This window comes from Squalius cephalus (genome assembly GCF_949319135.1).
Source record: "Squalius cephalus genome assembly, chromosome: 2".
Lineage (NCBI taxonomy): Eukaryota > Metazoa > Chordata > Actinopteri > Cypriniformes > Leuciscidae > Squalius > Squalius cephalus.
Window position 1 is genome coordinate 56,734,420 of NC_137123.1, and position 27,966 is coordinate 56,762,385.

Consider the following 27,966-nt stretch of genomic DNA (forward strand, 5'->3'; position numbering starts at 1 on the left):
TGCTTAGTTACATAAAGGAGGAGGCAGGGACGGTCGGTTTACAGCGGCCAGACTGCAGCTACAGGATCTCCCCTTCACATGTTAACAGTCTATTCTATTCGGCACACCCTTCCCCTTTTCCACAGAAGCATTCCAGGACATTCCCTCTGTAATCTGTCAGTTGTTGCCTAGCAACAAGACCTAAGGGTTAAAGAGGGTAGAACTGTTCTTTCTGCTAAATGTCAAGTTTATAGTCTGCCTCAGCTTAAAGGCCCGTTCATACCAAGGATGATAACTATAACGATAAAGATTTCGTTTTAAAAATCGTTCAAAATGTAACAGAATAGCAGAGTCCACACCGAAACTATAACAATAACGACACAGAGTAACAATATCATTGGCATCACTTTCAGAGTTCTTTTTTTTTCTAGCTGATGAACGATAAAAACATTGCCAGCCAATCAGAATCCATCCTGCTTTAAAGAGCTCGAGCATTCAAAGTGGCTGACGACAAAACTGCAGTGAGTGCTTATAATGAACACAACGTTATGGTGCATTGGTGTGGAAGCTAATTTTTTTTCTATAGGCCCTGTTGAAAGGATCTATTCCTTTCAGGCCACCCAAAAATGACTTTATTAAATTTACTCACCCTTAAAGGGGGGGTGAAATGCTATTTCATGCATACTGAGTTTTTTACACTGGTAAAGAGTTGGATTCCCATGCTAAACATGGACAAAGTTTCAAAAACTAAGTTGTACGTTTGAAGGAGTATTTTTGTTCCAAAAATACTCCTTCCGGTTTGTCACAAGTTTCGGAAAGTTTTTTTCGAGTATGGCTCTGTCTTACGTAAGATAGGGCGGAATTTCCTTATATGGGTCCTAAGGGCACTTCTCCGGTAAGATCGCGGCCGCGCGCGCACTCCTAGGCTAGAGCAAGAGAGTGAAAGCAGTTCGCCATCAAAGCGCCCTGCCCGGCTTTTGGGAAGTCAGTGTCACCAAAGAAGTGTGTTTTTGGTTGCCAGGGCAAGACAACCCTGCACAGATTCCCAAAGAACCCAGCGTTAAGGAACCCGTGGATGGAGTTTGTTTTCCTAAGCATAAACGGAGTTGTGTAAGACTGTTGTTCCCTGCATTTCGACGATGATTGTTTTATAAACAAAGCCCAGATCTACGGATTTGCAGATCGTCTAATGCTTAAGGATCGAGCAGTCACAATGATAAAGGTTCGCGGTTGTGCGTTGGAACCGGACGGTGAGTAAAACTGTTTGTTGAACAAATGTCTCTGTGTGTTGTCACTAGCTTGGCGCGTTAGCACAGCTAAGCTTCCCACACGGCCCGCCCCCAGCCGCTCGGTTTTTTCCGGAAAGACTCGGTACAGCCTATCTTTCTGTTAAAAATTTAATAAAACAAAAGACTTTTTGGAGATATGAAGGATGCAATATTACTCTATAGGTACTCAAGATTAACAGGAGATTGAGTGAAAATGAGCATTTCACCCCCCCTTTAAACCTTCGTAGGTGCATATGACTTCCTTCTTTCAGCCGAACACAATCGGAGATATAATAAATAATATCCTGGCTCTTCCAAGCTTTATAATGGCATAGAATAGTGCCTGACTTTTTGAAAAGCACATCCATCCATCATAAAAGTAAACCACACGACTCCAGTGGGTTAATAAAGGCTGAAGCTAAGCGATTTCAACCTTTATAAAGAGAGTCCAGTTCCAGCGGAAGAGTGACCTCTGACTCGACGTATGACGTATAGGCGTAGCGTGAGCTCAGGTGAGAATTGACGAACACGGAAGTGCAGAGGATCGAGCAAAACAAATTGCCGGTCAAGAATTAGAAGTCTAAGTCGAGAAGTTTTAAAGAAAAATTACAAACCACGTGAATGTCCTACGTTGGGTCAGAGGCCACCCTTACACTGGAACTGAACTCTCTCGTGAACGCAAGTACGGCCGTTGAAGCCAGTGAACATAGTTTATAAAGGTTTAAATATGGATATTTTTCTTACAAAAACCCATCGGTTCGCTTTAGAAGGACTTTATTAACCCACTGTAGTCGTATGGATTACTTTTATGATGGATGGATGTGCTTTTCAAAAACGTACTATTCCGTGCAATTACAAAGCTGGGAAGAGCCAGGATATTATTTAATATAGCTCTGATTATGTTCTGCAGAAAGAAGAAAGTCATATATACACCTAGGATGGCCTGAGGATGAGTATATTATGGGATTTTCATTTTTGGGTGACGTATTCCTTTAACTCTTGACAATATCACAATAAAAGACATGCAAAGGAGAGTGGGGTAAGATGTGGCACAGCTCACACCTACGCATTGGTGCACTGTTTTGATAAGACACACTTTCCAACCATGACGTCTTTGACATGTTTTCTTTGAGTAGCTAAGCAAGTTTGAACCTGTACAGTATTTAGAAGTTCAACCTTGGTGCATCCCAAACACTAACATATCGCATGGCAGAGATAGAAAATATGCTCTTGCATAGGCAGACTCACTAGATGTGTGGTCACCACAAAGAAAATCATGAACACCATTGCAGCCTCACGCTTGGCAATCAATTCCAATCAAGGATATGGGAAATGCTACCCATATCCTTGACGTCAAAGGCTATGCATCCAATCAAATCAAACTATGTAAGTTGGTCCAAATTCCCCTGTCGTCCCCTTGATGAACAACAAAAAATCATCAAGAACTGTGTAGAGGAAATAAAAAGATTAATTGCAATGCAGAGAGCTTCATTGATTATAATGGAAACATTTTCAGAAGTCCATAACTCTGCTCGCACAGGCAGTGAGCTCAAACATTGTAAAACTTGCAGTGACAGCTTCAGTGATTTAAATCGTCGGAGTGCTTGCTCTAGTATTGTTTTCTGCATATAATACATTCAATATTTACATAATCGGTTTGTTTATCATGCTGCTGGCAGGACAATGTTTAGAAACTGGTTCACCTTTAAGAAACAGATTTTACATTGGACATCAAGTGGCAATCCAACATCATACAAAAATAAACAAAATATGCCAGGCAACATGTTATGTTTGGCAACAGTTCTGAGAAATTATTGGTGCACATTCTCTTGATCACAACATTTATTTCCATCAAGAGGTGCATCAATTTTTGGTCAAGATCTTGTACTGACACTTGTCCAGCACTCTGTAAAGTCTCCTCCAGCACATCCCAAAGACTTTCAATGAATTTAAGATCTCCCTCCCAGCTATTCTTTCACAATTTGACATTGTCATCCTGGAATATGGCAATGAAGTGTCTTCCTACATGGTTGTTTAAGAATGAAAAGCCACACGCTCCATCAATTAGGGTTAGAAGAACTGCTGACAAACATATAACATGATAGAAATATAATAATCACTGCAATAATGTTACAATTAGTGTTATCATGGTACCAAAATTTCAGTATTCGGTACCAATAGGCCTACCAGTGAAAATCCACGGTTCTTGGTAGCAATTCCTTAAACCTGCTAAGAGTTATCCAGCCAAGAATAAGCCTAGAACAGCTTTTCTAACAGACTGATATTAATGACATAAATAGGGATGCACCGATCCTGATAACAGTATTTGGGTGTCGGTCCGATACTGTGCTCGTAAAACTACCCCGATACAACCGCACCCGATACCACTTTAGGGGCCGTTCACATATCACGTTTGTTGCGCGTACAGATTTATTTCAATTGTAGGCTATGCAAGATGAAAATATCTCAACATCTCATTTCAACAGGTCATGTGACAAAAACCAACCGATCAGCTTCGGCCTTTCCGTAACAACATCGAAAACTTGGCCGACCAGCTGATCATAGCTGTACAGGGCGGCTTTTTATTTCTCATCTCCATAAATATATCTAGTAGTAAATCTAATGCAAGGGCTAGAAATAAATAAATTATTTGCTGATACTTCCTCGTCATCATGGACAGCGTAGTTCGCACCGCTTTCTCCTTCTTTCCACAAGCGCTTGCTCTCCAGTGGCGTCTGTCGTTGCGTGTACGTTAACCATGAACAAAGACGTGCCGCGCCGCTTCTATTATGAGCGCGCATGCCGCATGTCTACATTTGAAATAACGAATTTGCACGCACAAAAAATGCGCTGTGTGAACAGCCTCTTATGGCAACGTGACATTAGCCTAATCCAAAATATTTCCATATGTGACTCTTTCCTCCTTCCTTGTCAACGAGTGGATTCAGAGCCACCGCATTAGCAGCGACACCGGTCGTCATGTCTCAGTGTTTTTATGAAGAGGACGCAACTGTGCACCTTTCGGACAGCGCATCAAGAACCGGATTAACCCGGTACTTCGGTACCACCGGTACTTAAAGGAGAACTCTGGTCAATTTTAACATTGAGCTCATTTTTTTGTAAATTTGGAGTGCTGTCAGTACAGAGAACAACGACAAAAATCGGTGTTGCCTACACCGTGTTATCCTCTTTTTAAAATTTGCACCCTGTTGACTTAAATGGGGCAAGTTTTAAACCTGCTTTTAGCCTCTTAACATCCTTGATGTGTCATTACAAGTGCACAGCCAATGTGAGTGATTCCTTCAGAGTGAACACGGTGAATCTGACTGCAGTAGATGTGAAAGATATGAATAAAAATGAAGTTAATTCAGCCAGCGCTCATACCTGTATTTATTTCCTGTTTTCGGTCGAAGTCCACAGTAGTCGATTGTCGAGTTCACACGCGTGATCATAGGTAACTAACTTAACTGCGCGAACTCGACAATCGACTACTGTGGACTTCGACCGAAAACAGGAAATAAATACAGGTATGTGCGTGCGCTGGCTGAATTATCATTTTTATTCATATCTTTCACATCTACTGCAGTCAGATTCACCGTGTTCACTCTGAACTTAAAACTTGCCCCATTGAAGTCAACAGGGTGCAAATTTTAAAAAGAGGATAACACGGTGTAGGCAACACCGATTTTTGTCGTTGTTCTCTGTACTGACAGCACTCCAAATTTCCAAAAAAATTTTCTCCTTTAAGAAAAGCTGGTACCGTAACTTTTTTAGTACCGACTTGGTACCGAAGTACCAGGTCTTTTGACAACGCTAGTTCCAATCATAGACTCTTAAACATGAGCCTATTTAAATTCAAACAGCGACTCGTCACAATAGGGAAGAAAAGACTAGCTTCTGTTTCATGCTGACTTTAAACTCAGCTTTGAAATTTATTGAGAACCCCTAACTTTAGGGTTAGGGGTTTGTTAAAATGCCTTGTGATGCTTGTCCTAGCAATCACTACCAATAAAAGGAATTACAGACAGTGTATGTACACAGCATACAAATGGCAAAAATAGGACTTCACACACATTCATTATGGAATCTCTTAAATCCCACAGCTACATGCATCTTAATTAGAGTCAAGGTCCTTATTAATTATATCTTTGTGTTCAATTATTGCCCTCCAGTCATTACAGCTGTGTGATTACAGAAGAATCATGCAGTCAGTGATGACAGGGTTCTGTAGCAAAGGCCTGCTATCAGTTTGTCTGTCCCTTTAAAACTCACCAAGCAACCTCAGTGTCCATGCAGTAACTATCATAACATTTCCAAACATTGCATTCAGTGTCCCATTAGTTGTGCACATTTATTTATAATGTTACTGTAAACTAAATGTTACTGTTTACTTCATAGTTATTGTCTGTCTAGTGGCAATATTTTTAAGGTCTGACAAGCTTTATTAGACAAATGAGTGAACAAAACAAACTGAAGAAGAGACCATAACAAGAGACTTCATGGAATGGCAAACACTAAAATAATGATAATTTATTATTATTTATTTTTTGCAGCCTAATGTTTATGATTATCCAACCTTTTTGGTTTTCAGCTTGCACACATTTTTGCTAATGGATCATTTACATATCAGACAGGTTTTTACTCCACTCAAAGTATATGCATATTTTTAAACCCTAAACTTGCATATACATGATAAGAATTGGATTGATAACAGAAAATTATGACAATGAAAGCAACTGTTCTTTTTTCAAACATCACATTTTGGCACTGTTCCAGGTTGTTCGTGACTGTGTAATTTAATACGAACCTGGGTTTATAGATTTACATACACGCAGGTGCACATCAAGTACATGTTTTGCAGTGCTAGAAAGATCAATGATGTTAATGATTGAATTAATGTGCTAGCATTATTAAAAAGCATTGTATTTGACTGCAACTGTAACAAAGGCATAAATATAAGCTTTTTGCCAAGCATGTCTTGGTTCATTGAACCGTAGCCTTCACTTCAACCTCGTGTTTGCATTCTCATCCTCTCTTTCTCTCTTCACTTCAGTCTGCAAGTATTTGCCAGTAAAATTAAATGGTAAAAATAGCTGTTGTGCTGGTCTCAAACACATCCCTTTGTTACTAGAAGCAGGTCATGGATACACAGCTCTGACCTCCTCTCTTACCTTCTATTTTTTTACTCTCACCAAATACAAATGCTTGCACAAAAAATAAAAAAATATATTTTATTATTATGTATGAGAGATGGGACGTGAATCTTATGTCAGTCTTATGTACATTTTACCTGTTAGTATTTGCATTATGAATTTAAAGAACACATGAAATCACTAGACGAACGTTGTTTTCTCTCCTTAGTTGATGCATTTCCCAACAAAGTGAATTTTTAGGAGTACACTATTATATGGATGAAGCTAACAGACATAGACCAAACAGATTTTCATTTCATAGTGTCTTTAAAAATCAACTAAATGCCCACATGAATGACTAAATTATTACAATGTTTCTTGCATGAATACAGAAATGTAATGTTGGCACAAGGGAAAGTGCAGGCTGTTCTGTCTCACTCTGTTCAATCTGCACATGTGCATAGAGGGAACATTAACAAGATGAGGCCAGATCTATGCTTTGTTTAATCAATCTTTATTTCTTTTACAGTTGCATTTATATGTATGTGTGTGTGTATGTGTTTGTATGTGTGTCCACAAAGTAAATGATAAACATTAACTGTTAACATACCGCTGCATCAGCAACAGTTCTGGCCGGACTATGCAATACAGCAATTACTTAAAATTGGTATCATGCCAATAATATCCTGTTAAGAAATGGCATGAGATGACATAAAACAGATCAAGATTTAACGTTGGCAAGCTTTCGTATGAGGTTGATGATGCCAGAGTGATGAACTATTAGAAAATTAAGGAATGACTTTGCCAGAAAAACCAAACAAATTCAGTACAGTACTCAACATTAGAGACTGCAAAGATACAGAGCCATGGAAGAGAGATCTCTCTAAGTGTGATAAAATATGCTAATTAATTCCATAAATTTAGAATTTGTTGGAGACCATGTGGAGGCAGGAAACATGGGAACAAGGCGTTATCTCCGCAGACAAGCCAAGCAGGCCATTTGTACAGAACTCATTGTGCTAAAACACACAGATGCCAATTTCAGTGTATTAACTGTGGTGTAATGTTTAATACGACAGTCACTACTGAGATCTATCTGAGCTGATTTTTACTGATCATCATAAAATTTGGCTTTTTTTTTTTTACTTTGATCAAAGTAGATTTTAACTGAATGATTTGCTGAAAATACACACTTTCATACAATAAATGGAGAAAATCCACAGCAGGATTTCCAGGTTTCCTTTTTTTCCCCGACAGATGAAAAAATAATAATAAACGTTAAGGTATGTGCCTATACAGAAACAAACTATATACTGTAGGAAATACTCATTGGCATATAAGCTGTGACAACCAGATCTCATGAGAAAATTAAAACTATTTCTGCTTGAATTTGTAGTTCATATGTTGTGATTTGTACAAAAATAAGGGTCCACCCCTAAACTTAACCTTCAGATTGTACTGAAACGTATAGGTGAAATTGTACGAATTTATAGGAATTGGCCAGAACGTAAAACGTATAAGTATGTGCTGGCTGTGACACCTAGCCGTGGTCTCCCCTGCCAGAGTTCAACAGCACCAACTGTCACTAGTAGTCTCTTCAACCCACCACTAGAAACCAAAAAAAGCTTCTGTGTATTTCTTCCTCAAACACACGCAAATGAATTGAAAGAACCATGAACTCGTGTTTGCAACACTGTTACTATTAAAAGGAAATTAGTTATGTAACAGAACATACACAGTTGCAGAAGACCCACATTTCTCTAGGGGGCCAAAGAGTCTTACCTTGACACTGGAAACCTTGCTTGCCGAAACCCCTGCAAAAGAGGCGAGACTGTGTGAGAAATTACAGCACAGAAAGCAAATCTGGACGCATTCCTCTGCGCGCAGCAGCGAGACGCGCAGGCGCGCGCCATATTCCGCAAAATCCATCTCTAAGGATGATGATGGTGATGATGGCTTTATCATAGCGCGAGGAATTTCATTCTCGTGATAGACACTTTAACATGTTTCCTTAATGAAGAGAAGAGCTTAAATAAATGTGCTATAAATGACCCAAATGCGTAAACATACAAATGCATATAAATATCTTGTAGAGGTGCAGCAGTGCGTTGGACTCGTTGCGCGAAGCGCTTGTCTTTTCCGTCGGCGTCTTTGTTCAGTGTTGACACCACTGCGGATGTCTGAGAGTGTTCAAACGTTTTAGTGTTTTTCCTCTCACGAGCATCAAGTGAGTCACCTGTGCCCTTCGCAGCCGTGTATATACAACAACACCTCAACGTCCTCCAATACTCACCAGATAAAGTCGGTGCAGTGGCTGCAGAAGGTCGGTTGCTTGAAGAAGCGAGCGATGAACTTGTGGTTCTTCACTTCGTGCACGTTCTTCTGCCTCAGCGCGCCCTGCCTGGCGAAGCCTCGCGCGGCCCCCTCGCCCTCGACAGCCGCTGGGTCGGCCATGATGGGGACGGAATGGATGTAGTGGGTAGAAATCTCCTCGACTTGTAGCCTGTGCCGCTGAGGTTGAACGGGGTCTTTCTCGGCTTGCGCTTCGCTTCCCGGTTGGTCGGCGCGCGCGCGCACACGCCTGCCTCTCCCCAGCTGACTGTTGTGGTGGTGGAGCGCGCGGGCAGCGGTGCTTCAGAGAGACTGTAACCACGCCCCCCTTCGTACGGCCGTTTTGAATGACTGTTGCGGTTGAGAGACACATTTGACAAACCCGTTTAAAAATCACTTCCAATGAAACTCGTTAATTGTTTGTTAGTGATCTATCGAGCGCCAGACGCACAGCACTTGTTGATTTGGCGCATTGCAAACATTTATCATCATGGCAACCGTAGCTTTCTGCCAAAATGCTTAAATAATAATATTAACATTAATATTTGTAACTACTGAATTGGAACTGTGGTGACACGAGGTTTCTGGAAAGCTTTGTACGCTCACTGAAGGAGTTCCCATAAATGAGCAATAAATGGTTCTATATTAAAATTTATATTATGCAGTATACTTTAGTTGAAAGTCGTGTTACCCTAATTGTGTGGGTAATTGTGCTAAACTTTCAGTAAACTTGAAGAATTTTCAGCTGCCAGTTCTTTACATTAAAGTTTTATCCAGTGTACAATAGAAACAACTGTAGTATTTTGGCTGAAACCTTTTACAAAATGTTTAAGCATTCATGTAGAACAACCCCAAGGTCATGGGTTCGATTCCCAGCGAATGCATGAACTGATAATTTGTATATACAAATATAGGCTACATGTTTGGTCTGTCAGATGGCGGCTAATAGACTATATCCCATATTGTGCAGTCTTTGTGGGTTCAACAGAAGTACATGTGAAAGTAATGACTCTCCCAGTCTGGCTAACCATGACATTTTAATTTTTAATTTTAATTTGTTTTTATATATGGAAAAACTTTTGTGAATGTTTTAACAAATTTAACATGAGAATCACCTTCTAATTCAGGTGACACATGTAATTTATTAACGTTCATTAACACAATAATTCCAGTTAAACACAATTCCAGTTTAAGATAATATGTGGAATACTTAAGAACTCAATTCAGCGTATACTGATGCCTCAGGGACCTTTTCCCTCATGATGAACTCACTGGAGGACAGTCTTTAAACTTCTTGCAGGAACTTAAGGATTCAATTGTGCGTGAAGCTTCAGCTTTAAGATTCCGAAGTCATGATGAAATCTTAGGAAACCTTATAAGTTATTCAAAGATAGTCTGGTTTGAAATGGTTAAACTGATGAGCCCCAAAAGGCATCTCATGTATCTTTTCTTTTTAACTGTTTTATGTAAGTGAGACATGTTTTCTGAGAACTTCTGGCACTCAAACCAGTATAATCTGTTTAAAATAACACAAGCTTTGTGCCTGTTTATGCAAATCACTTCATAATATGTGCAGAAGAGGTGGTAACTAGTTTCTAAGGAAGACTATTTTCATGCCTGAGCACATTTGTTCTTAATTTGTTTTTTAAACTGATGGCTTGGTTGTTTTTCAGGCCGAGTATGTTATGTTCACTTGAATAGATTCTTTCTGAAGGAGTAGCACTTACATAAGAATATAATTGTTCGTTTTGCTTTCCAGCAGCATTTGATGCAAACATTGTGGCTGAAGCCGTAAGATGAAGAGATTCAATACATTGATCGTGACAGACGCAAAACAATCTGATCAGTCTCTTGATGGCGGGGGTTTTTTTTTCCGCGATACCTGTAGTAGATTCATTTTTGTTCCCCAAAGGACCTTTCAGTGAACAGTTCTTAAAAGAAACATTTTAAAAATCTAAAGGACACTTTCACACTATAAAGAACTTTTGTGGAATGGAAAGGTTCATGGATGTTAAAGGTTCTTCATGGGCCCATAAATGCCAACAAAGAACCTATATTTTAATTGTAGTGCATGGTCTATGATCTAAACCAATTCCATCCCTAGTGGTGACTAATGAATAAGAGTTCATTCAGTTCGCCATTATGCCCTTGAGAAAGACACTTAACCCCAGGGACCATCAATGGGACTGTCCACGCAATTATTGTTCAAGAGCAAAGCATAAAATGACTGAATGAGGAACATCTGAGACCTTCCACTTGTTCTTTCACTGTTGCAACAAGTTCCCCTTTCCATTGACTTTAAATCTGCCATTTAGCAGATGCTACAACATAAGAGATGAATCCTTAAAAGGAGACCAATTCCATCCAGAAGTTGACCCACAGATGTCTGCAAATGAATTAATGTATATGGGTGACCGGGGCTAGTTGTCACACTGGGAAGTGTTTATAAATATAAATTGTACACAGAAATTGATATAAGAAATTTTCACTAGAGTGAAAAGTGTGAAAATAAAAATGATCTGATGGAATTTGATTCTTCGCTGGGTCAGTTGCTGACCAATGAGCTTACTGTATCATACGCATAATTCACACAAAAGATCTCCCCAATGAGACTTTTCTTCACATCATCCAACCTGACAGATGAGATCATTGTTAAATGCTGCTGATCCTGAGATCCTCTGATTTTAATGACAAGTAAAGACTAGCAAATACTTCTGGAGCCAAATAATAAAATTCTCACGCAGTATGTTCACTAATATCTCGCTGATGAACCCACTAAGGGTCACCGGTGAGTTTAATGATAAGGACACCGACTGTGATCACATTATTTAAACATGCAATATTTAGTCAAAGGTTACAGTTCTTTGACAACACTAATATGTATGACCCTCACCAATCACCAAAACCTTTTTCTTTGAATCACTTGAATTGGCAACAAAAGCATTTGATACAGTCATCCGCCATCTGCTCAGCTCCACACTGGTACAAGATGGAGATCTTGTGATTTACACTTCCAAATCATTGCACAAATTTTCTTTGGTTTGGGTTTCATTCTCAGAACAAGCAGATTTTATTGTGAGAACATCAGAGAAATAGTGAAATAACAGGTGAAACAAACACTCTGATCTGGTTTTTACCACCTAACCAGGATTCTCACTGATCAAATACAGTATGAGTTCACAGATAGCAATTACTGTAGTTCCTTCAAAGTGTAAACTCTATCTTAGATGACAAATCTTAAAACATCCAACAGGTGGCGACAAAAACCGTGAAATAGTATGTAAAAGCTGTCATTTATAATAGTAAATCATGAGACTTCCTGAAAAAGAGATCTGAAAAACAGATTGTTCAATATAAGAAATCTAAAAAAAAAAAAGCAAAAATTTACCCTTAAAAGCAATGACTGGACCGTTTAAATACTGCTTGATTTCAGAACTCTTTATGGCAAGTTACTTGAATTAACGTTTTGTTATGTAATTTTTATTTCAGTACATATCTTAAAGGAACTACTAATAAGAAATGTTTTATAGAATGTTGTTTAGCAGCTTTAAATATAAATTATTTATCAATATACCGGTAAATAGTTTGTTTGAAAATATCATATTTACATCCCGATTTCCAGAATATTTTTTTGTAAAATGGCATAAAACCAAGAATCTGTGATTCCGTTAATTCTCTTGATCCTTTATTTACTGACAAAGGTGTTTTCACTGACCAACTTCATTGTATTTTGCTAAACAAATTTAGATTTTGATGGTTCCAACACTCCAAAAAGTTGGGACAGAGGCAAAATAAAAGTGAAAAGATTATAGAATATCCAAGTTAAACAGTTTTGAAACAGTCCACTATAAGCAGGTGTCTTGGTAATAGGTAAGGGTGTCGTGTTTGGGTAGGAGCATCTACTGAAGACTCAAAGATTGGTCATGGCTCATATTGTGGTTTTTCACCATCTACCGTGCATAATATTGTGAAAAGATTCAGGGAATCTGGAGAAATCTCTGGCTGTGTATATAGGGCAAGGCAGGAGATCTCTGTTAAGTGCGTGACCTTTGAGACCTCAGATGGCATTACGCGAGAATCCGTCATGCTACTCTGTTAAATAGCCACAAGCTCATCTCAGAATGTCCAAAAGACAGTGCAAATGTGTGCTGTGGTCAGTTGAGTCCATGTTTCAGCTTGTTTTTGGGAAAAACAGACAAGTTCTCAGACCCAAAGACGAAAGGGACCATCCAGATTTTCATCAGCGACAGCTGTAAAAGCAAACATCTGTCATGGGGGCGCATCAGTGGAAACAGCATGGGTGACTTGCTTATGTGTGAAGGTATACCATTGATATGGAGGCGTATATTAGAGACTTGGACTGCCATTAAGATGACATCTTTCCTGGGAAGAAAGACAATGCCAGGCCTCATTCTGCACGTGCTACAACAGAGTGGTGCTTGACTGACTGCCTGTAGTCCAGATCTGTCTCCTATTGAAAATGTATGGCCCATCATGAAGAGGAGAATCAGACAACTGACCACAGATAGTTGAGCAGCTGTCTTGTATCAGGCGAGAATGAGCAAACATTCCTTTTTGCAAAACTCTAACAATTAGTATCCTCAATTCCCAAACTATTAAAAAGTGTAATTAAAAGAAAAGGTGATGTGACACAGTGGTAAACATGCCTCTGTCTCAATTCGTTTAGAGTGTGTTGCAGCCGTCAAAATGTTTACAGAATAGCCTACAGTTAAATTGGTCAGTGAAAACATTGGAAATCTTTCTCAGTTAAATAAAGGTTTGAGAATTACCAAATCATAGATTATTGATTTGAATAAAAGGAAATCATCATTAGAGAAAAGGTTCAGTATTTGATTTTATAATAGTTCATTTTTGCTATCACTGCAAAGGCTCACTGTCACATACATTAGTGTATTATTCAATCTAAAATGATTCAAGTAACAGAAAATTGCTGAACTGATAATGGCTGAAATGATACTGGAGATCAACAGTTAGTCATTACAGGTAATTAAATAACATTTAGATAACAGCCCATTGTCAAAGCTCACGTTACACAAACATATTCAACTGATAACACATGGCCTTATAAATGCGGTCATTTTAATGAAATGTGACACTTTAAACTTCCCAAATGTTATATTGCATTATGCATCAGTTCTATTTTTAGTTTCTAATTCGAATTTCTACCTAACTTCACATTTTCATTTACAATTTTTAAATGTCATTTTTTCCATCTAATATTTATATTTTATTTCAGCTTCATTTCAATTAATCATTTTAGTTACAAAAACAACAATGTATACAGTAGGCCTGCAAATAAAAATAAATCTGAAAATGCATCATAGAGATATTGCGTTTTGGTAGTTAGCCAGTTTTATTGGTCATTGGACCAGTTTTGGGCTAGTTTTGAGCGGGCTGTATTTGTCACGCAAACCTGGCAAGCCTTCATGAGGCGTCAACATTCATCTCTCTGAAGGGCGGCTTTCAGATTGCTCCAGAACTCGCCTCTCTTTTCCTCATCCTCGGGCCACTCCAGATACGTCCTGGAGTTCATAATCTTCCGCAGCTTGCAGAAGCGCTTGGGGATGGTCTCCTTCTTGATTGGCTCTAGAAGTACTAGGACAGCGGAGTCATTGTGCTCATCGACTATGCGGAAATGTGAGAAGTCCAGTTCGTAACGACACCATTCGCTGGTAACAAAGTGCTCAGACAGAACAAAGAGAGTCCGATGGCTCTTCTCAATCGAGTCGATGATGTTGTCCACGATCCAGCGGCCCGGCCGGAAGTCCCGTTTGTGCAAACACAGGGCGAACGAAGGCTGAGCGCTCTCCAGCTCTGGAACGAGGATCTCCTCGACCCACTCAGCGTCATGTTGACTGTAGGATACAAAAGCGTCATAGCGGAGCTCTTCGGACAGTCGACCAACTGCAGGTTTTCGTTTGGCTTGAATCCATGCTTTAGTCATCTGCAGGTACCATACAACGTGAAGCTTATGGCAGGTGACAACAATAAGTCCAAGCACTATGATGATCACAGAACAAAGCACCGAGACAGCAGGGATCATATAACACTCGAAGACTGACAATCTGACGCTTTCAATGGCATAACCTCTGAGAGTGAATGGAGTGTCGCACACATAATTGCAACGACCATCGCGAAGTGTGATGAAATGGCCAACATCTTGATTGAAGAAAGATACAAACTCGCAGGAGCACACAAAATTGTTGTTACCCGCCTCCAAGTATTGCAGGTTTTGAAACCTCCTCAAAGAGCTCCCGTTGAACATGCGCAAGGCGTTCCTTTGGATAAGCAGCGTATGGAGCCTCGGAAGTAATTCCCCCTGTGGTAGTTTCATAAATCGGTTGCCTGTCAATATAAGTGTAGTAAGTTGAGGAAATCTTTGGTTGAAAACCATCAGATTATTTTCGCTGAGATCCAGAACCGTTAAGGTAGAAGGCAGACAAGCAGTCATCGTATGTAGCTTTGTGCTGGAAAGGTTCAGAAACCTGAGAGTCGCTGGCCAGCTACACTTTTCTGGCATGGAAACAAAACTATTATGACTTAAGTCTAAATATATGAGCCTCTTAAGATTAGTTACCAACCGAGACATCAGCCCAAGAGATTTTAATACGTTCTGGCTCACATTTAGGGTGTTGAGGTTTTGATATGCGCCAAAACCTGTAAATAAGGTCGGTTCGATTGTCAGGTCTGACAGGAGATTTTGACTAAAGTCCAAGTATTCAATCTTTTTCAGCAAAAAAGTCGTTTCCCGAGGAATGACAAACACTGTGCTGTTGATCACAGACACCTTATGGAGATGCATCAGGAGAAATCCCAACTGGGTCATGCTACTAAACCTAAAGAACCCTTGGATGTCAAGATTACATATGTAGGCAGTATGTAAGTCTTCATAATGTGTGTACGAAGCATTCTGCCACCACCCATTACCAACTAAAAGTACATCTTTGAGACCAAAATAAGACAAATGAGAACCATCCATGACCTGCAATAAAGAGGTGAACGCTTCATCGCTTGTGCTGCTATTTTGGAAACTCAAGCTTTTAGTCCCACCTTCTTTCGCCGCTTTGAAGGGTTCTGTCGAAGTGCTCGTTATGAGTGTGACATCTTTGATGGTCAGAAGAGTTTCAGGGTGGGAGACATCTTGAAGAACCTTAGAGACAAGTTCTGGATCGTTCTGAAAGAGATTCTGAAGGCTCAAAGAGACTAAACCGATGGGACGGGCTGCTTTCAAGCTCCCGCTCTCATACGATCTCAGGTTACTGCCAATAAATGTCATCTCCTCCAGATGAGTGAGCCCTTCTAAGCCATTCTTGTGTACCTTCCTCAGCGATGGACTACCAAATCGCAGCGTCCTCAAGTTAATGAGAGACTGGAAGATGGAAGAAGGTCCCAAGGTGGAGTATGGGTTTCCTACAAGGTTCAATTGCTGAAGAGATTTTAGCTCATGGAACCAAGACGAAAACAGTTTTTTCAGGTTGTTTAAGGACAGATCAAGAACTTTCAGATTACGTTGAGATTTGAATGCCTCCTTGTGTATAAACATGAGCTTGTTCTTATGCAAGTTTAGGGTTTTCAGTGCAATATAAGGGCTGAGATCATTGATGTCAATTGACATAATTTGATTGAAAGACAGGTCAAGGCCAAGAGCATTCGCTGGAACCTTTGGAACCTGTTGGAGTTGATTTGAGGAGCAATTGCAAAAATAATTCTGATCACATTTACATGTCCAAGAGTACTCAAAGACTTGAGCCAAAATCAACATAAAAAATATCATGGACTCCTTCGCACCCAAGAGTCTCATCCTGTAAAAAGAAAAATATAAAAATATATATACTTTTATTCAGTAAGGATGCATTAAATTGATCAAAAGTGATAGTGAAGACTTTTGCATCACTTTTAAAAAGTTATATTTCAAATAAATGCTGTACTTTTGAACTTTCTTATCATCAAAGAATCTTGAAAAAGGCGTATAATTCAGCGAATACAAGAACAGAAAAACAGAAGTTCTTCATTTCCAAAATAGTCAGTCAATCAATGCACTCTCTTTATATCTATATATAACCTCTATAGTACAATCGCAAGCTGACGTTTGCAGTCGAATATTAAGGTGTTTCCAGTTCTGCATATTCCAAGACAGAAAAAATTGAAACAATTACCTGACTGCTAATATTGTGTCTGCTCCTCTTTTGTACGCAAACTGCAGTTTGTCAGTAGTCATAATAAAGGAAAACAAACAGAATCAAACATGCAAACATAGTCTGAGTCACAGGAGGTAGTGAAACTGAATTGCCTGATTGAAACTTACAAAATCATTTCTCTTTTTTCAGCAGCATTATTTTAGGGAACCATCCCTATACAGACCAGTCTCAGAGCATGTGTATGTTATATTTACATGCTGCACATGTAGGTGTAGTTGGGTAATAATTTTTCAGACCATCTCAGAATGTCTTACACAGCTTTTATTCAAATAGTTTTTTGTAAAACTATTTCAGACATATGTTTTTATGTTCGCTTCACCAAACACTGCATTAGAATTAAGGACACAAAAAGAGGAAGTTAGCCTTTTCATGCAAGGCATGACTTTAACTTTACCGCTATAAGCATCACTTCGCATCTCTTGTGGTTATTGCAGGACACACCCAGTGCTCCACATAGCAGCTTTAACAACAGTCGGTTGTTGTATACTCGTGTGCAATAAAAATGAGTCAAGCCAAAAATGGCAAAATATTTAGTGGTCTTTTACTGGTCTCAACCATTTTAAACCACAAATCACTGGTCAGGAAATTAGCAAAAGTTGCACAAATACTGTAGATAAAGTAACTTGGCACGGAATAACCTTCCCCAACTTGCAGACAGCTTTTTACAGGAAGAAGAGTCAGTTGTTCCACTCAAAATTAATGGCTTCAGACAGTTCATGAGTAGTTGAGAAATGTCTCCCAGTTCGTTTAATGTGAGACCAAAATATTCAAGATATGGTTCAAATCTGGTCTCTGACCAGGCCAAAACATGAGCCTGATGGACTTGTTCTCAAGCCATGTCTTGGTTGTCTTTGCAGTTTGGACAGAAGAATAACATCCGATCATTTCTCTTCAGATAACAACTTTTCATTTGTGGAAAGCAAGCCATTCTGCAATATTCTCCTATTCTCCAAAGCATTAAATTACTTTTCACAGTGAAGTAGTTCACCAATACCAGCAGCGTAAAAGGCTGTGGCAATGACACCTCTTCCTTCATGCTTCCCCTTAAAAGAAGTTTTTCCAAGTGTGCTATTAGTATACTTCTTTTAAACTAAAAATAAGTATACTCTCAGTCTACTTTTTTATGTACTTCTCAGAAAAATACGTTGTTCTTCTCTGAAATATACTTAAAATATACTGAAAGAAAAGTCTTAGTATATTTGGATTATATGACTATAATTTTTTTGATCGAGATATATTTAAAAGTATAATTAAGTATTCTAAGTATACTTGGCTTGTAGTTGTGTTTACTCTTTTGATTGAGTAGCCTATTAAATACTTTTTCACATAGTTTTACATACTGTCTTATAAACTTACATTGTTTGAAAATATTGATTTATAAAAAAAACTGATATTTTCCTAATCCTGAGTGAGAATTCTTGTGTAGGCTAGTCCCCTACTGTAGGAATTTACTTCAAATCTACTTTACTCTTTCCCCGCCATTGACTGAATTTTCCAGCTTTCGGTGTTTTCACTGTTGTACAGCGCTATACGCAGTACAGGATCTCCGGATCAAACACAGGTGAAGAAGAAGCTGAAACAAGTGATAGAAGATTGCTCACGCAAATGTAAAACAAATGCGATCATCAAACACTCAACAGCAAAACTGCCAAATGTTAGCGAATGAAATGTCGACCCATGAAGAGGAAACAACTGTGAAGCTTTGGGAGTGTTGATAGACTCGATCTACTCAGTGTTTTGATCATCGTTCTGAATCCCATTGGATTACCCATCCCAGATGCAGTAATACAAATGAGAAATGTAGATGTGAACTAGTTGTGCACTTAAACTACTACTAAACGTTTATACTGTAAGAAAAAGTGTACCACTTATAGTACACTTAAACATAACCATTTGTATACTAAAAAGTGGGTCAATTTAGTCCCAAAATAGTACAATTACAAGTTTACTACTTGATATTAGTATACTTTAACATAAAATATACTTGAACTACTTACTTTTTTTAATTAACTTATAGCCTATACTGTATTCTTTTTCATAAGGGTCACTGCGGTATGCATTTATTATTTTATTTCTCAACAGATTTACAAAGACCCTGGAGCATCACCATGCAACTCGTGTTTCATTGTGATTCTTACTTCACACACAACTTCCCATATTCTATGACTTTTTAAGTATAGCGCATCTGCTCACATTTTGTTTTTTAATTTCCTGACCAATAATTTGTGGTTTAGATTAATTAAAAGCTTACTGTTAAGCCATTTTGGGCTTGACCCTTTCTTTTGTATGTGTGTATATTATATTTTATAATATAATATAAAATACATATTTGATATTTTCTAATAAAATAAAACAAAATAGAAGAGTCCTGTGGTGAAATACTGGGATCATCATGCTTATAATATTACACATTTAAATAAAAAATTGCAATATCACAATATGAGTTCTTTGTATCTGCTCTTGCAGGATATTAAATGTCAAAAAGCCTTCTCTTTTTGACCTTTTTGTTCCTCTGGTAAAAGACAATCTAAAATTTCAAGAGGACTCCTCCCTTGTGTCACTATAAGTGACAGGTGAAAAGAGGCATAAGCCTATATCAGACATAAACAACTACCTCAATTCATTTGGGAAACATGAAGGCTTCCTGCTTCAGTTGATTTGAACTGTTGGCAACACAACAATCTTTCTGTATTGTTTCAATTTTAGATATACAGTACACTGGCAAAATTAATATGTCATGTTTAGTGTAAACATGCAGACTCCTATATATGAGTTGAAAAGAGAAGTGCATGCAGAGGGCATAACTAAGTTATTTTACTACAAGTATCACAGCCCTCTTGGATAGATAAAACAGAAGAAAGCGGAACATTTATTTATAAGTATAACTTTTGGACCTGTTTTACGCTAATGAATCAGAAAGGAAACCTTGCAAGCAGTTTATGTTAAAAAGTGTGCATCAAATCATGATAATCTGGTCTCTAGAAACGTCTTTTCTTATAAGTAAATCTATGGGATTTTATCTGCTACCAGGCCAAAACCGAAAAAGTCTGATTACTTAGATAATAACTTACATCTCGCCTCAACAAGAAACAAGTTTTTAAAAAAAATTATGTCTGCCGCAAATGGTGCAGGACGAGTTATGCTCTTAAGTTTATTACTTACAAAACCCCAATCATACATGATCAATAATAATTTATTCATGTGTCTAATGTTTTTAATTTTCTCAGAACAAATGTGTAAACATCCAAATGCAAAGGATCATTAAAGGGATAGTTCACCCAAAAATGAAAATTCTGTCATCATTTACTCACCCTCATGTTGTTCCAAACCTATATGAGTTTCTATGTTCTGTTGAACACAAAAGAGGATATTTTAAAGAATGTTGGTAATCAAACAGTTGACGGTAGCCTTTGAGTTCCATAGGAAAAAATAGGCCTATTATGGAAGTCAGTGGCTACCATCAACTGTCTGGTTACCAACATTCTTTAAAATATATTTTGCGTTCAACCAGGGGCGGATCTAGAAAAATATTTATGGGGTGGCGAGAGGGGGGCAGGAATTTTTGAGGGGTGGCACCATATGGCAGATGTATATATACTTAATTTAATCACAGTTAAATAACTTTTAATTCATTGCTGCCAACTGGGGTGGCAGCAGGGGTGGCAAGGCTTTCTTTCAGGGTGGCATTTGCCACCCTATGCCACCCCGGTAGATCCGCCCCTGCGTTCAACAGAAGAAAGAAATTCATACAGGTTTGGAACAACATGACGGTGAGCAAGTGATGACATAATTCTCATTTTTGGGTGAACCATACCTATATGGGATAATTATGTCAGTTATCACCACAGTATATTGCAGGCTAAACCTTAAACAAAGGATATTCTGGATCTGGGAAATGGAGAGTAATTGAGATAAAAAAATAATAATTCACTATTTCCTTGGGGAAGACATTTTTACCAGAGGAGACATTATGTCACTATATAGTTTGCAGGAGTCACATTTGAGGAAGTTAAATAAAAGCAGTTAAAAAGATTCCTATTGGTTACCACATTGGCTCGATAACTTCCTCGACCTCGGTTAGCACCATAGGGTTAGCACGTAAGTTGAAAACAGTTGACCATAAATTCGAACGCGGTCGCTTTAACCAGTTTGCGTAACCACATCTAAGTCCCGCCTCCAAGTCTGCCAAGTCTGCAGCCATTGGCTCAAAGTCTACGTTAGGGGAGTTTTAATTGGATGCTTAAGATGCCATTTAAAAAGTCCGGAACTAAATGCAGCTGTAAACAACCGAAGCGTGTCCTTGTAGATACAGTTGAGGTTTTATATACATTTCAAGAGTACACGTTTTATAATTTTTTTTTTTTTGTGCTACAGTCATGCCGACATCCCCCGTGAAGACACGAATTCCACTGACAAGTTTTGGTCATCTTATAAGCGAAGTGAAGGTAACGTTACATAAAAAATAATTCATTGTTCAACATATCGCAGCCATGCATGCTGTCATATCAAATCAATAAAATATAAAGTATAAATATATAAATAAATATAAAGATATGAAATATATCCCCTTGTCCTTCATAAAAACATGAGAAAGTGTCTTTACCATTATATCAAGAGTTGCTTACAAATAAGCCTAGGCTACATCTAAATAATACACTAAATACAGTATAATGAAAATGCCATATGCATATTATGCCTATTCAGTACCATGGTATACATAAAAGTATGATATTACCACCTACCAATTAATGTATTTTCATAGTGAGAACGGAAAAGCGTGCGTGGGGATCTCCTTTTGTCATTTAAAAAAAATGTTTTGGACATGGTGTCAAATCTTGATATTTTGTAATGTGTATTTTTATGACAGAGACAGCTCTTCGGGATTGAAGCACCAACCCCAACAGAACTGACTGGATGGAGGAAACATTTTAACAGCTACACAATACAAGGGCGCAGAAACGTAAGATCAGGTTTCTCATTACTGAAGAATTAGTATTACTAATTGCCTTGTCAGTAAGAGCATGTCAGATTGTTGATTGATCAAAGACAACAGTAACATCAGTAACAACTCCTGCTCACGTCACCACTTTGTCATTGTGTAATTTTCTTTCTCCCACTTATTCCCTTTTCCAGTTTGTTCTTGCCACATATGGTATTCTTGCACTCACAGCTGCTGCCTACATGCTGAGACGCAGCAGCAGGAAGGAGGAACATGAAACAGCATCTGCCTCCTCATAAACTAAAATGGAAAGTCTGGGGGGGGGGGTAAAAATACAATAAAATATTTCTGATCACTATATGGGAGGACTGTGGTTAATGAAACTTATGTTTCTCTACATGTCACCGGCCAGATGTTTTCTTTCTTTATCACGCATACAGATTGTCGTTTTAAAAAATGATTCAAGTTGCAATGTTTTAACCCATTAGTCATTTGCCAGTAGAGTGCAGTGTAAGCTTATTGTCAAGTACATTTCTTGGAAGCGCTTTGCTTTATCTGTTCAACAGGCAAATTTCGTGGTTATTTTACAGCTGTTGATTTTAGGTTAGTGAAACTAGGAGCGCAGATGGGGGACGTTTTCCTGTAAAATGAAATGTTCAGAAATTATTTCAGAAATAACTGTTCTGTTGTAATATATCTTTTTTTCTGCTTTTTGTTTCATTTTAAGTTAATAATGGTCGTGCATCATTCTGAAAGTGAAGCTTAATTTAAATCCTGCCGATTTCATTTCTGCCTACAATATTCCATTATTATGCCAATCAACTCATGACTGAAAAACTACCCCTTTCCTTTAACAATCCAAATTTCTGCCATATGATTGGTTTCCTCTTTTAGACAGGGTATACTATTCAATTTGCATCCAGTGATTTTCAAATAGTTAAACATGAAGTGATAGTTAAAGTGCTAAAGTGAAACTGAAATGAAAGCACACCTGAATACAGGTCATCCGTTGTGATGATTTTTTTCTCCTGTGAAGAAAGAGCAGTATTAACCAGCCGTAGTAATTTGTGAATGTGCAGGTGCTGTGGTACATCAGGCAGTTGATGTCAGTGGCACAAATGTGGGGCTCATTTCAATGGTAAAGCTGCTTCAAGTGGAAATGTATGTTTGGACTCATCTGCAGTACAGTGCAAGGTATTATTATTATTATTTTTTAAATTTGCAAACAAAACGTGAAAAATATATAAATGAAAATAATGAATGCTTAATTATGTTTTAAGCAAACACATACTTGTTAAAGATATTTTAATACTGGGAATGGATTTGGGAGTGTTTTCTGATGTTTCTGATGCCCTGAACCTAATGTATGATGAATTGTTCCAGGGATCTCTTACATTCTGCCTTGCCTGTCAGGGATATATTTAACAGATGTTTTTAGAGATGGTCTGATTAGAGAGTCAGAAGTAATCTTAAAGACATCTATAGAGTACAGCATCTGTTTACAGTCAAAAGTGTATGTATGTATCCATTTATTAGTGAATGCTGCTCAGTTTATTGTGCAATAGTTGTAAAAAAAAAAAAATCACATTAATTTTTCACAATTAAATTAGTATTTAGGTATTTTTCTGTTTTTAGCAATAATCTTAAAAAAATAAATCTTAGATGCTATAGGCTATAATATTGACTTGCATTTGCACTAAAGGATGATCTGTGTTCTTTTAGTTTATTTATAGTGTAATTTCTACAGAGTCTATGGAAAATAACATTGCGTTTCGTAAATGTGTGGCTCATATTTATCTGTCATATGTAATTCACGGTGTCTTTAGGGTTACAGTCTTAAACAATAAAAGTAAGCCAGGGATAAGACATGATACTTTTAACCCTTAAGCTGCAAAGCCATATGAGTTGGAGAAGATCACGTGATTTAAAGTAAACCAGTGCGTCCAAAGTGAAAGTGAAACAAAAGTGCACACTTAATAGCAGGCAAAAATAATTAATTAGCAAGTATTGACTCATTTCAGTCAGTGATTATTCTGCAGTTGTTTGCTTTTATCAGGCTTTTTATGTGCATTATTTGCTCAAATCGCCACGATCTTCGCCATTTTGAAGGCATTGAAAGAGAGTGCTGCCAAAATCCAACCGCATTCCTACATCCAGGATTTCTCTTGGCACGCTACCAGAGAGTGATGTAAATAAGATACGTTTGGATACATTGAGACACAATGTCCTTCATCCAAACAGTTCTAGGAATAAATGTCATCCATCAGTCTCTGATGTGCAACAGGCGAGACCGCCTTTTTAAAATGTTTGTGCAAACTTTCGCTTTCGATATATTCTTTTGTAATGGTCATCCTGAATCGGGTAACAACTAAAAATGTAGCATCGCAGGAAATCTTTACACAGTTCTGGAGAAGTCTGGGTTAGTCAACATCAAACTGCATTTGCGGTAAGTTGGCTCGTGGTTTTATGTCCGAGACCGGACAGCATGGAGGTGTTTCTTTCACCTTTAATTTCACAGTGACGTTCTCCATGTAGGCTATTAGACACCGTTTTATGAAAACATTTGCAGTAGAAATGTAACTTAATGGTTATTCTGAAACATGTATGCCTATACGTGACAGATAATCGAAAATTCGTTTAGCCTGTTTTACTGGAGAAACGTTTACTTTTTCATTTGGAAGTTCTTTCGAGATAACATATAGCCTAGGCTACTTGTATTTCAGATAAAGGCAGGGGCTTCACTTTTCCTCTGCTAACGGTTACAACCAACGCGTTTGTCTATAAAGAAGTTATAACATCAAGACATTCAAAGAATTATGTAGCCGACCAAAGAAAATTAAATATATGATTTTTAAAATATGCTTAAAAAATAAAATGTATTGATACAAATACATTTTTAAAAAATATGTAAAAAGTTAAAATCTAGCTATAGTGATTCTAAATGGCATCGTTCATCATACATTTTTCTTAAAATGTTTGTAGCCTACCATTTTCTACTGGTTTTTGATTTACAAATGTGGTGTCACCACTGCCTAACCATCAAGTAAAAAGTACTAAAATATACTTTCACTTTGGGTACAGTAGTCATCAGTGTATAAAGTAAGTTAATTTAAAGGCTAATTAAAATTATATCAAAATTACATTCTAAGGGTTACCCCATTTGACCTGAACAAAATGTGGCTTTAAAAAAACTATTTGATACACAGTCATGAGAGGTCTGCTTTTCTGTTTTATGGTATTTTTATCACAACAATCACTTGGCATAGTTTGTTGGTTATGCCACGCTGACTTTGATTTGGCTCACAAAACAAAAGTATAGCCTATATTAAAAAGATTTTTAAAACAAAAAGTTCTTTATATTTTTTTTTTGTCTCAAGCATCATGTGCTTATAAATAGTCAAATTCTTTTTGGTTTCTGTTTCCAAGAATTTTACTTAACCCTCTGGTGATGCTCGGCAGTCAAAAATGAGAGATTTTTTTTTTTCAGTGAAAAAAGTACTATATTTTTGTTCAATAATGTTTTTTATTTACTATTTCGTATTTCTAGGGTATTTTTATGGTACCAAATTATATTTATGTAATAATTATGATCCATTTATTACCTGATAATCTTTTCTTTTTTTTTTTGCATAGACCTGAAAATTAAATTTTCCAACTTGAACTGTTGTAAATCTTGAATGCTTTGGAGCACAGACTAATTTTAGGTTTCTTTTAAAAGAAGACTTGGCAGATTATTGTTTAAGTGAAAAAAGTTTTAAAAAAGTGATTTTTTTTTTTTTAAGTTTAAGTTTATTATTATGAAAAATGCATAAAATGCTATTTAAAAATTGTATATGAATATATATGTTCCAAAATATGAATAAATCTAAACAAGTTGTGTTCCAAATTTGAGGTGGATTACTCAAAGGAGCTTTCAGTAAGATTTTTGTTTGGACGCAGTACCAAACGTTTCCACAAGATGAAATTCGCTTCCCATTAGTTCCCAATACAAGTGTGACTGTTTTTTTCAGAACCATTTAAGCTATTCAAATTTTTCAAAATTTCCTAAAGGGTTAAAGCCAATCTTTGGTTATCCACTGTACATTCGCACACATACTTGCACACTCGCAGGCTTATCTCGAATGTGTTTGGACATGAGCTCTTCCCACCTCTTGATGTTTGAACTCTTTGTTAATTTGCGCAGGCTGCAGAATCATTCATCTATGCTTTGGGACCATGGAGGAATGGTATGAGTGGGCCCCGATTCAGAATGGTCCAGCACAATGACTCTGACCATACAGTTGCGCCACAGGGCCCATCCAAGCCGGCCGAGCCCCCTAAACCCTGTTCCGACCCCCCAACACACTTTCAGCCCTTTCGGCACCAGCAGGAATGTGACCTCATCACACAGGCTGTGGATTACTTGAAAAACAGTGGATTTTACTGGGGTCCCATGGAAGCAGATGAAGCTCATGAACAACTGGCCAAACTCCCTCTGGGGACGTTCCTGATCCGGGACAGCATGCAGGCAAATGTTTTCTTCACTCTCAGCTATCGGGCTCCTGAGGGCCCGACCAGCGTGCGGGTGCTCCTAAAAGGAGGAGGATTCAGTTTAGCAGGGAGTAAACATACTTTCTCTTGCCTTTTCCAGCTGCTCGGATACTATATTGCGTCCCCAAAAAAGAGTCTGAGTATGCCGTATCGTGGAGATGCGGCGCAGAGCCTGCAAGAGCTGGCAAGAAGAGCTGTGGTACAGAGTTACGGGAAAGATAGTATTCACCAACTGCCTGTGAGCAAAAAACTTAAAGAATTTCTGTGGCTGTACCCTTTTAGTATATGAATGTGTGTTGTTTATTTGAAGATTAAGTTAAAGATGTTGGCTCTTTTAACATAGGACAGTCATTTCATAGGATACTGTGCTTTTCATTGACCCAACTAGAACATGTATTTACTATTTATGTGTGTAGTGATCGTTTAGACTATTCTCTGATAAAAAAGCACTACAAAATGTTGTATTTGACATAATGCAGTTCAGCACAACTCCACCTTTGGCCTTCGACTGTTTTAAGACAATTACGCTGGTACTGGGTCAGTTTGTATTTGTGTTAAATGAATGATTTGACAACGTAGTTACTTTTATTATTGTACTGTTTGTCTTTAGGTATGAATGTAAACCACTGACCACATGATGTCGATATCAGTATGAACATTTAATGATTTTATATGGGTACATATATACAATATGTAGACTATAATCTATAGTATGTATTGTATAACAATGTCATTCTGCTATGCAGAAAAATGCATTTCACCTAAAACCTTTGGATTGCATTTTATTAATAAATATAAATTATTTGATGTGATTTACAGCTGTTTTTTTGCTGTCATCTCTCTCTCTCTCTCTCTCTCTCTCTCTCTCTCTCTCTCTCTCTCTCTCTCTCTCTCTCTCTCTATTTCCCTTTCGCTTTGGTTTCTTGTAACTCAACCTACCCCCCCCCCCCCCCAAAAAAAAAAGAATCAGGAACCTCTCACATATTGACTTTACAGAAATGGCCCCATCTAGGGGGAAATGAGTTTCAGAATTTTTTTTTTATAACTACACATTTGTACTCTCTTTATCTCTATAATTTTACAAGTTTACTAAATTATTTGTTTTAATATTACATGATCTGATTTTATATTTTAAATTCACCAATTACTGCATGTCATCATGTACATGTGCTTGTCAGGCCGAGCAAAACTGTGTTCATGTTGTGCTTTTGAGTGTATGGCCACAGCAGAAGCTGTGGAGCAGATGTGGGATCGTAGATTAAAACCACAAACCATACACAGCCATACATACACAGAAACCTCATCCTTTTATACAAAAACAGGAAAATGTGCCTTTTCCTCTGTACCTATATTACTTTGACAATTCCATGGTAGAATAAAACAGGAAGACACAGTTTGTTCCAGTGAAAGATCGTGTGCATTTTTATAGGACAGAAAACTGAAACAAAGACATCCATTGTGATTATACAATACTGAATACATCACATACCGAAGAGGACGTTGATTTTTGACAAGCCAAACATGTCAGTCTTTGAATAACATGTAATTTAAGCCACGAAATAAACTTC

At 37.8% G+C, this 27,966-nt stretch overlaps 4 protein-coding genes across 7 annotated transcripts in view; 2 read left to right on the forward strand and 2 right to left on the reverse strand.

Annotated features, from left to right (window-relative positions):
• prkcba (protein kinase C, beta a) overlaps positions 1–9,071 on the reverse strand; it is a 31,386-nt gene extending 22,315 nt beyond the window's left edge. The window contains exons 1-2 of one of the 2 annotated variants that reach the window (XM_079896334.1): positions 8,673–9,009; positions 8,162–8,193 (exon numbers count right to left, since the gene is read on the reverse strand). In XM_079896334.1, the coding sequence (XP_079752460.1) occupies positions 8,162–8,193; positions 8,673–8,833 (193 nt within the window). In that variant the 5' untranslated portion in view covers positions 8,834–9,009. Of the gene's footprint in view, positions 1–8,161; positions 8,194–8,672 lie in introns of both variants that reach the window. The other variant, XM_079896333.1, reaches the window with a different exon arrangement.
• A 2,395-nt stretch (positions 9,072–11,466) lies between these two features.
• On the reverse strand, positions 11,467–16,982 carry tlr2 (toll-like receptor 2). The gene is made up of 2 exons (XM_079896349.1): positions 16,888–16,982; positions 11,467–16,533 (listed from the first exon to the last, which is right to left on the reverse strand). Exons 1-2 carry the CDS (start codon positions 16,947–16,949, stop codon positions 14,166–14,168), a joined length of 2,430 nt encoding a protein of 809 aa, XP_079752475.1. The 5' UTR covers positions 16,950–16,982; the 3' UTR covers positions 11,467–14,165.
• A 4,190-nt stretch (positions 16,983–21,172) lies between these two features.
• Positions 21,173–22,226, forward strand: LOC307150291 (ATP synthase membrane subunit K, mitochondrial-like). The gene is made up of 3 exons (XM_079857314.1): positions 21,173–21,374; positions 21,797–21,889; positions 22,063–22,226. Exons 1-3 carry the CDS (start codon positions 21,306–21,308, stop codon positions 22,165–22,167), a joined length of 267 nt encoding a protein of 88 aa, XP_079713440.1. The 5' UTR covers positions 21,173–21,305; the 3' UTR covers positions 22,168–22,226.
• A 268-nt stretch (positions 22,227–22,494) lies between these two features.
• Positions 22,495–27,203, forward strand: socs1b (suppressor of cytokine signaling 1b). 3 transcript variants are annotated; one of them, XM_079857285.1, is made up of 2 exons: positions 22,495–23,006; positions 26,052–27,203. In XM_079857285.1, the coding sequence occupies exons 1-2, from the start codon at positions 23,004–23,006 to the stop codon at positions 26,685–26,687; spliced, it is 639 nt and encodes a 212-aa protein (XP_079713411.1). In that variant the 5' UTR covers positions 22,495–23,003; the 3' UTR covers positions 26,688–27,203. The 3 variants fall into 3 exon arrangements, with proteins under 3 accessions (XP_079713411.1, XP_079713413.1, XP_079713412.1); XM_079857287.1 differs by having other exon boundaries at positions 22,496–23,062; XM_079857286.1 differs by lacking the exon at positions 22,495–23,006 and adding an exon at positions 23,957–24,314.
• Positions 27,204–27,966: the final 763 nt, after the last annotated feature.

Coding starts and splice junctions, on each gene's coding strand:
- tlr2 (XM_079896349.1), bottom strand. CDS start 16,949: ATGACTACTGACAAACTGCAGTTTGCGTACAAAAGAGGAGCAGACACA. Junction 16,534..16,887: donor GACACAATATTAGCAGTCAG/GTAATTGTTTCA, acceptor TTCTTTTTACAG/GATGAGACTCTTGGGTGCGA.
- LOC307150291 (XM_079857314.1), top strand. CDS start 21,306: ATGCCGACATCCCCCGTGAAGACACGAATTCCACTGACAAGTTTTGGT. Junction 21,375..21,796: donor ATCTTATAAGCGAAGTGAAG/GTAACGTTACAT, acceptor TTTTTATGACAG/AGACAGCTCTTCGGGATTGA. Junction 21,890..22,062: donor CAATACAAGGGCGCAGAAAC/GTAAGATCAGGT, acceptor TCCCTTTTCCAG/TTTGTTCTTGCCACATATGG.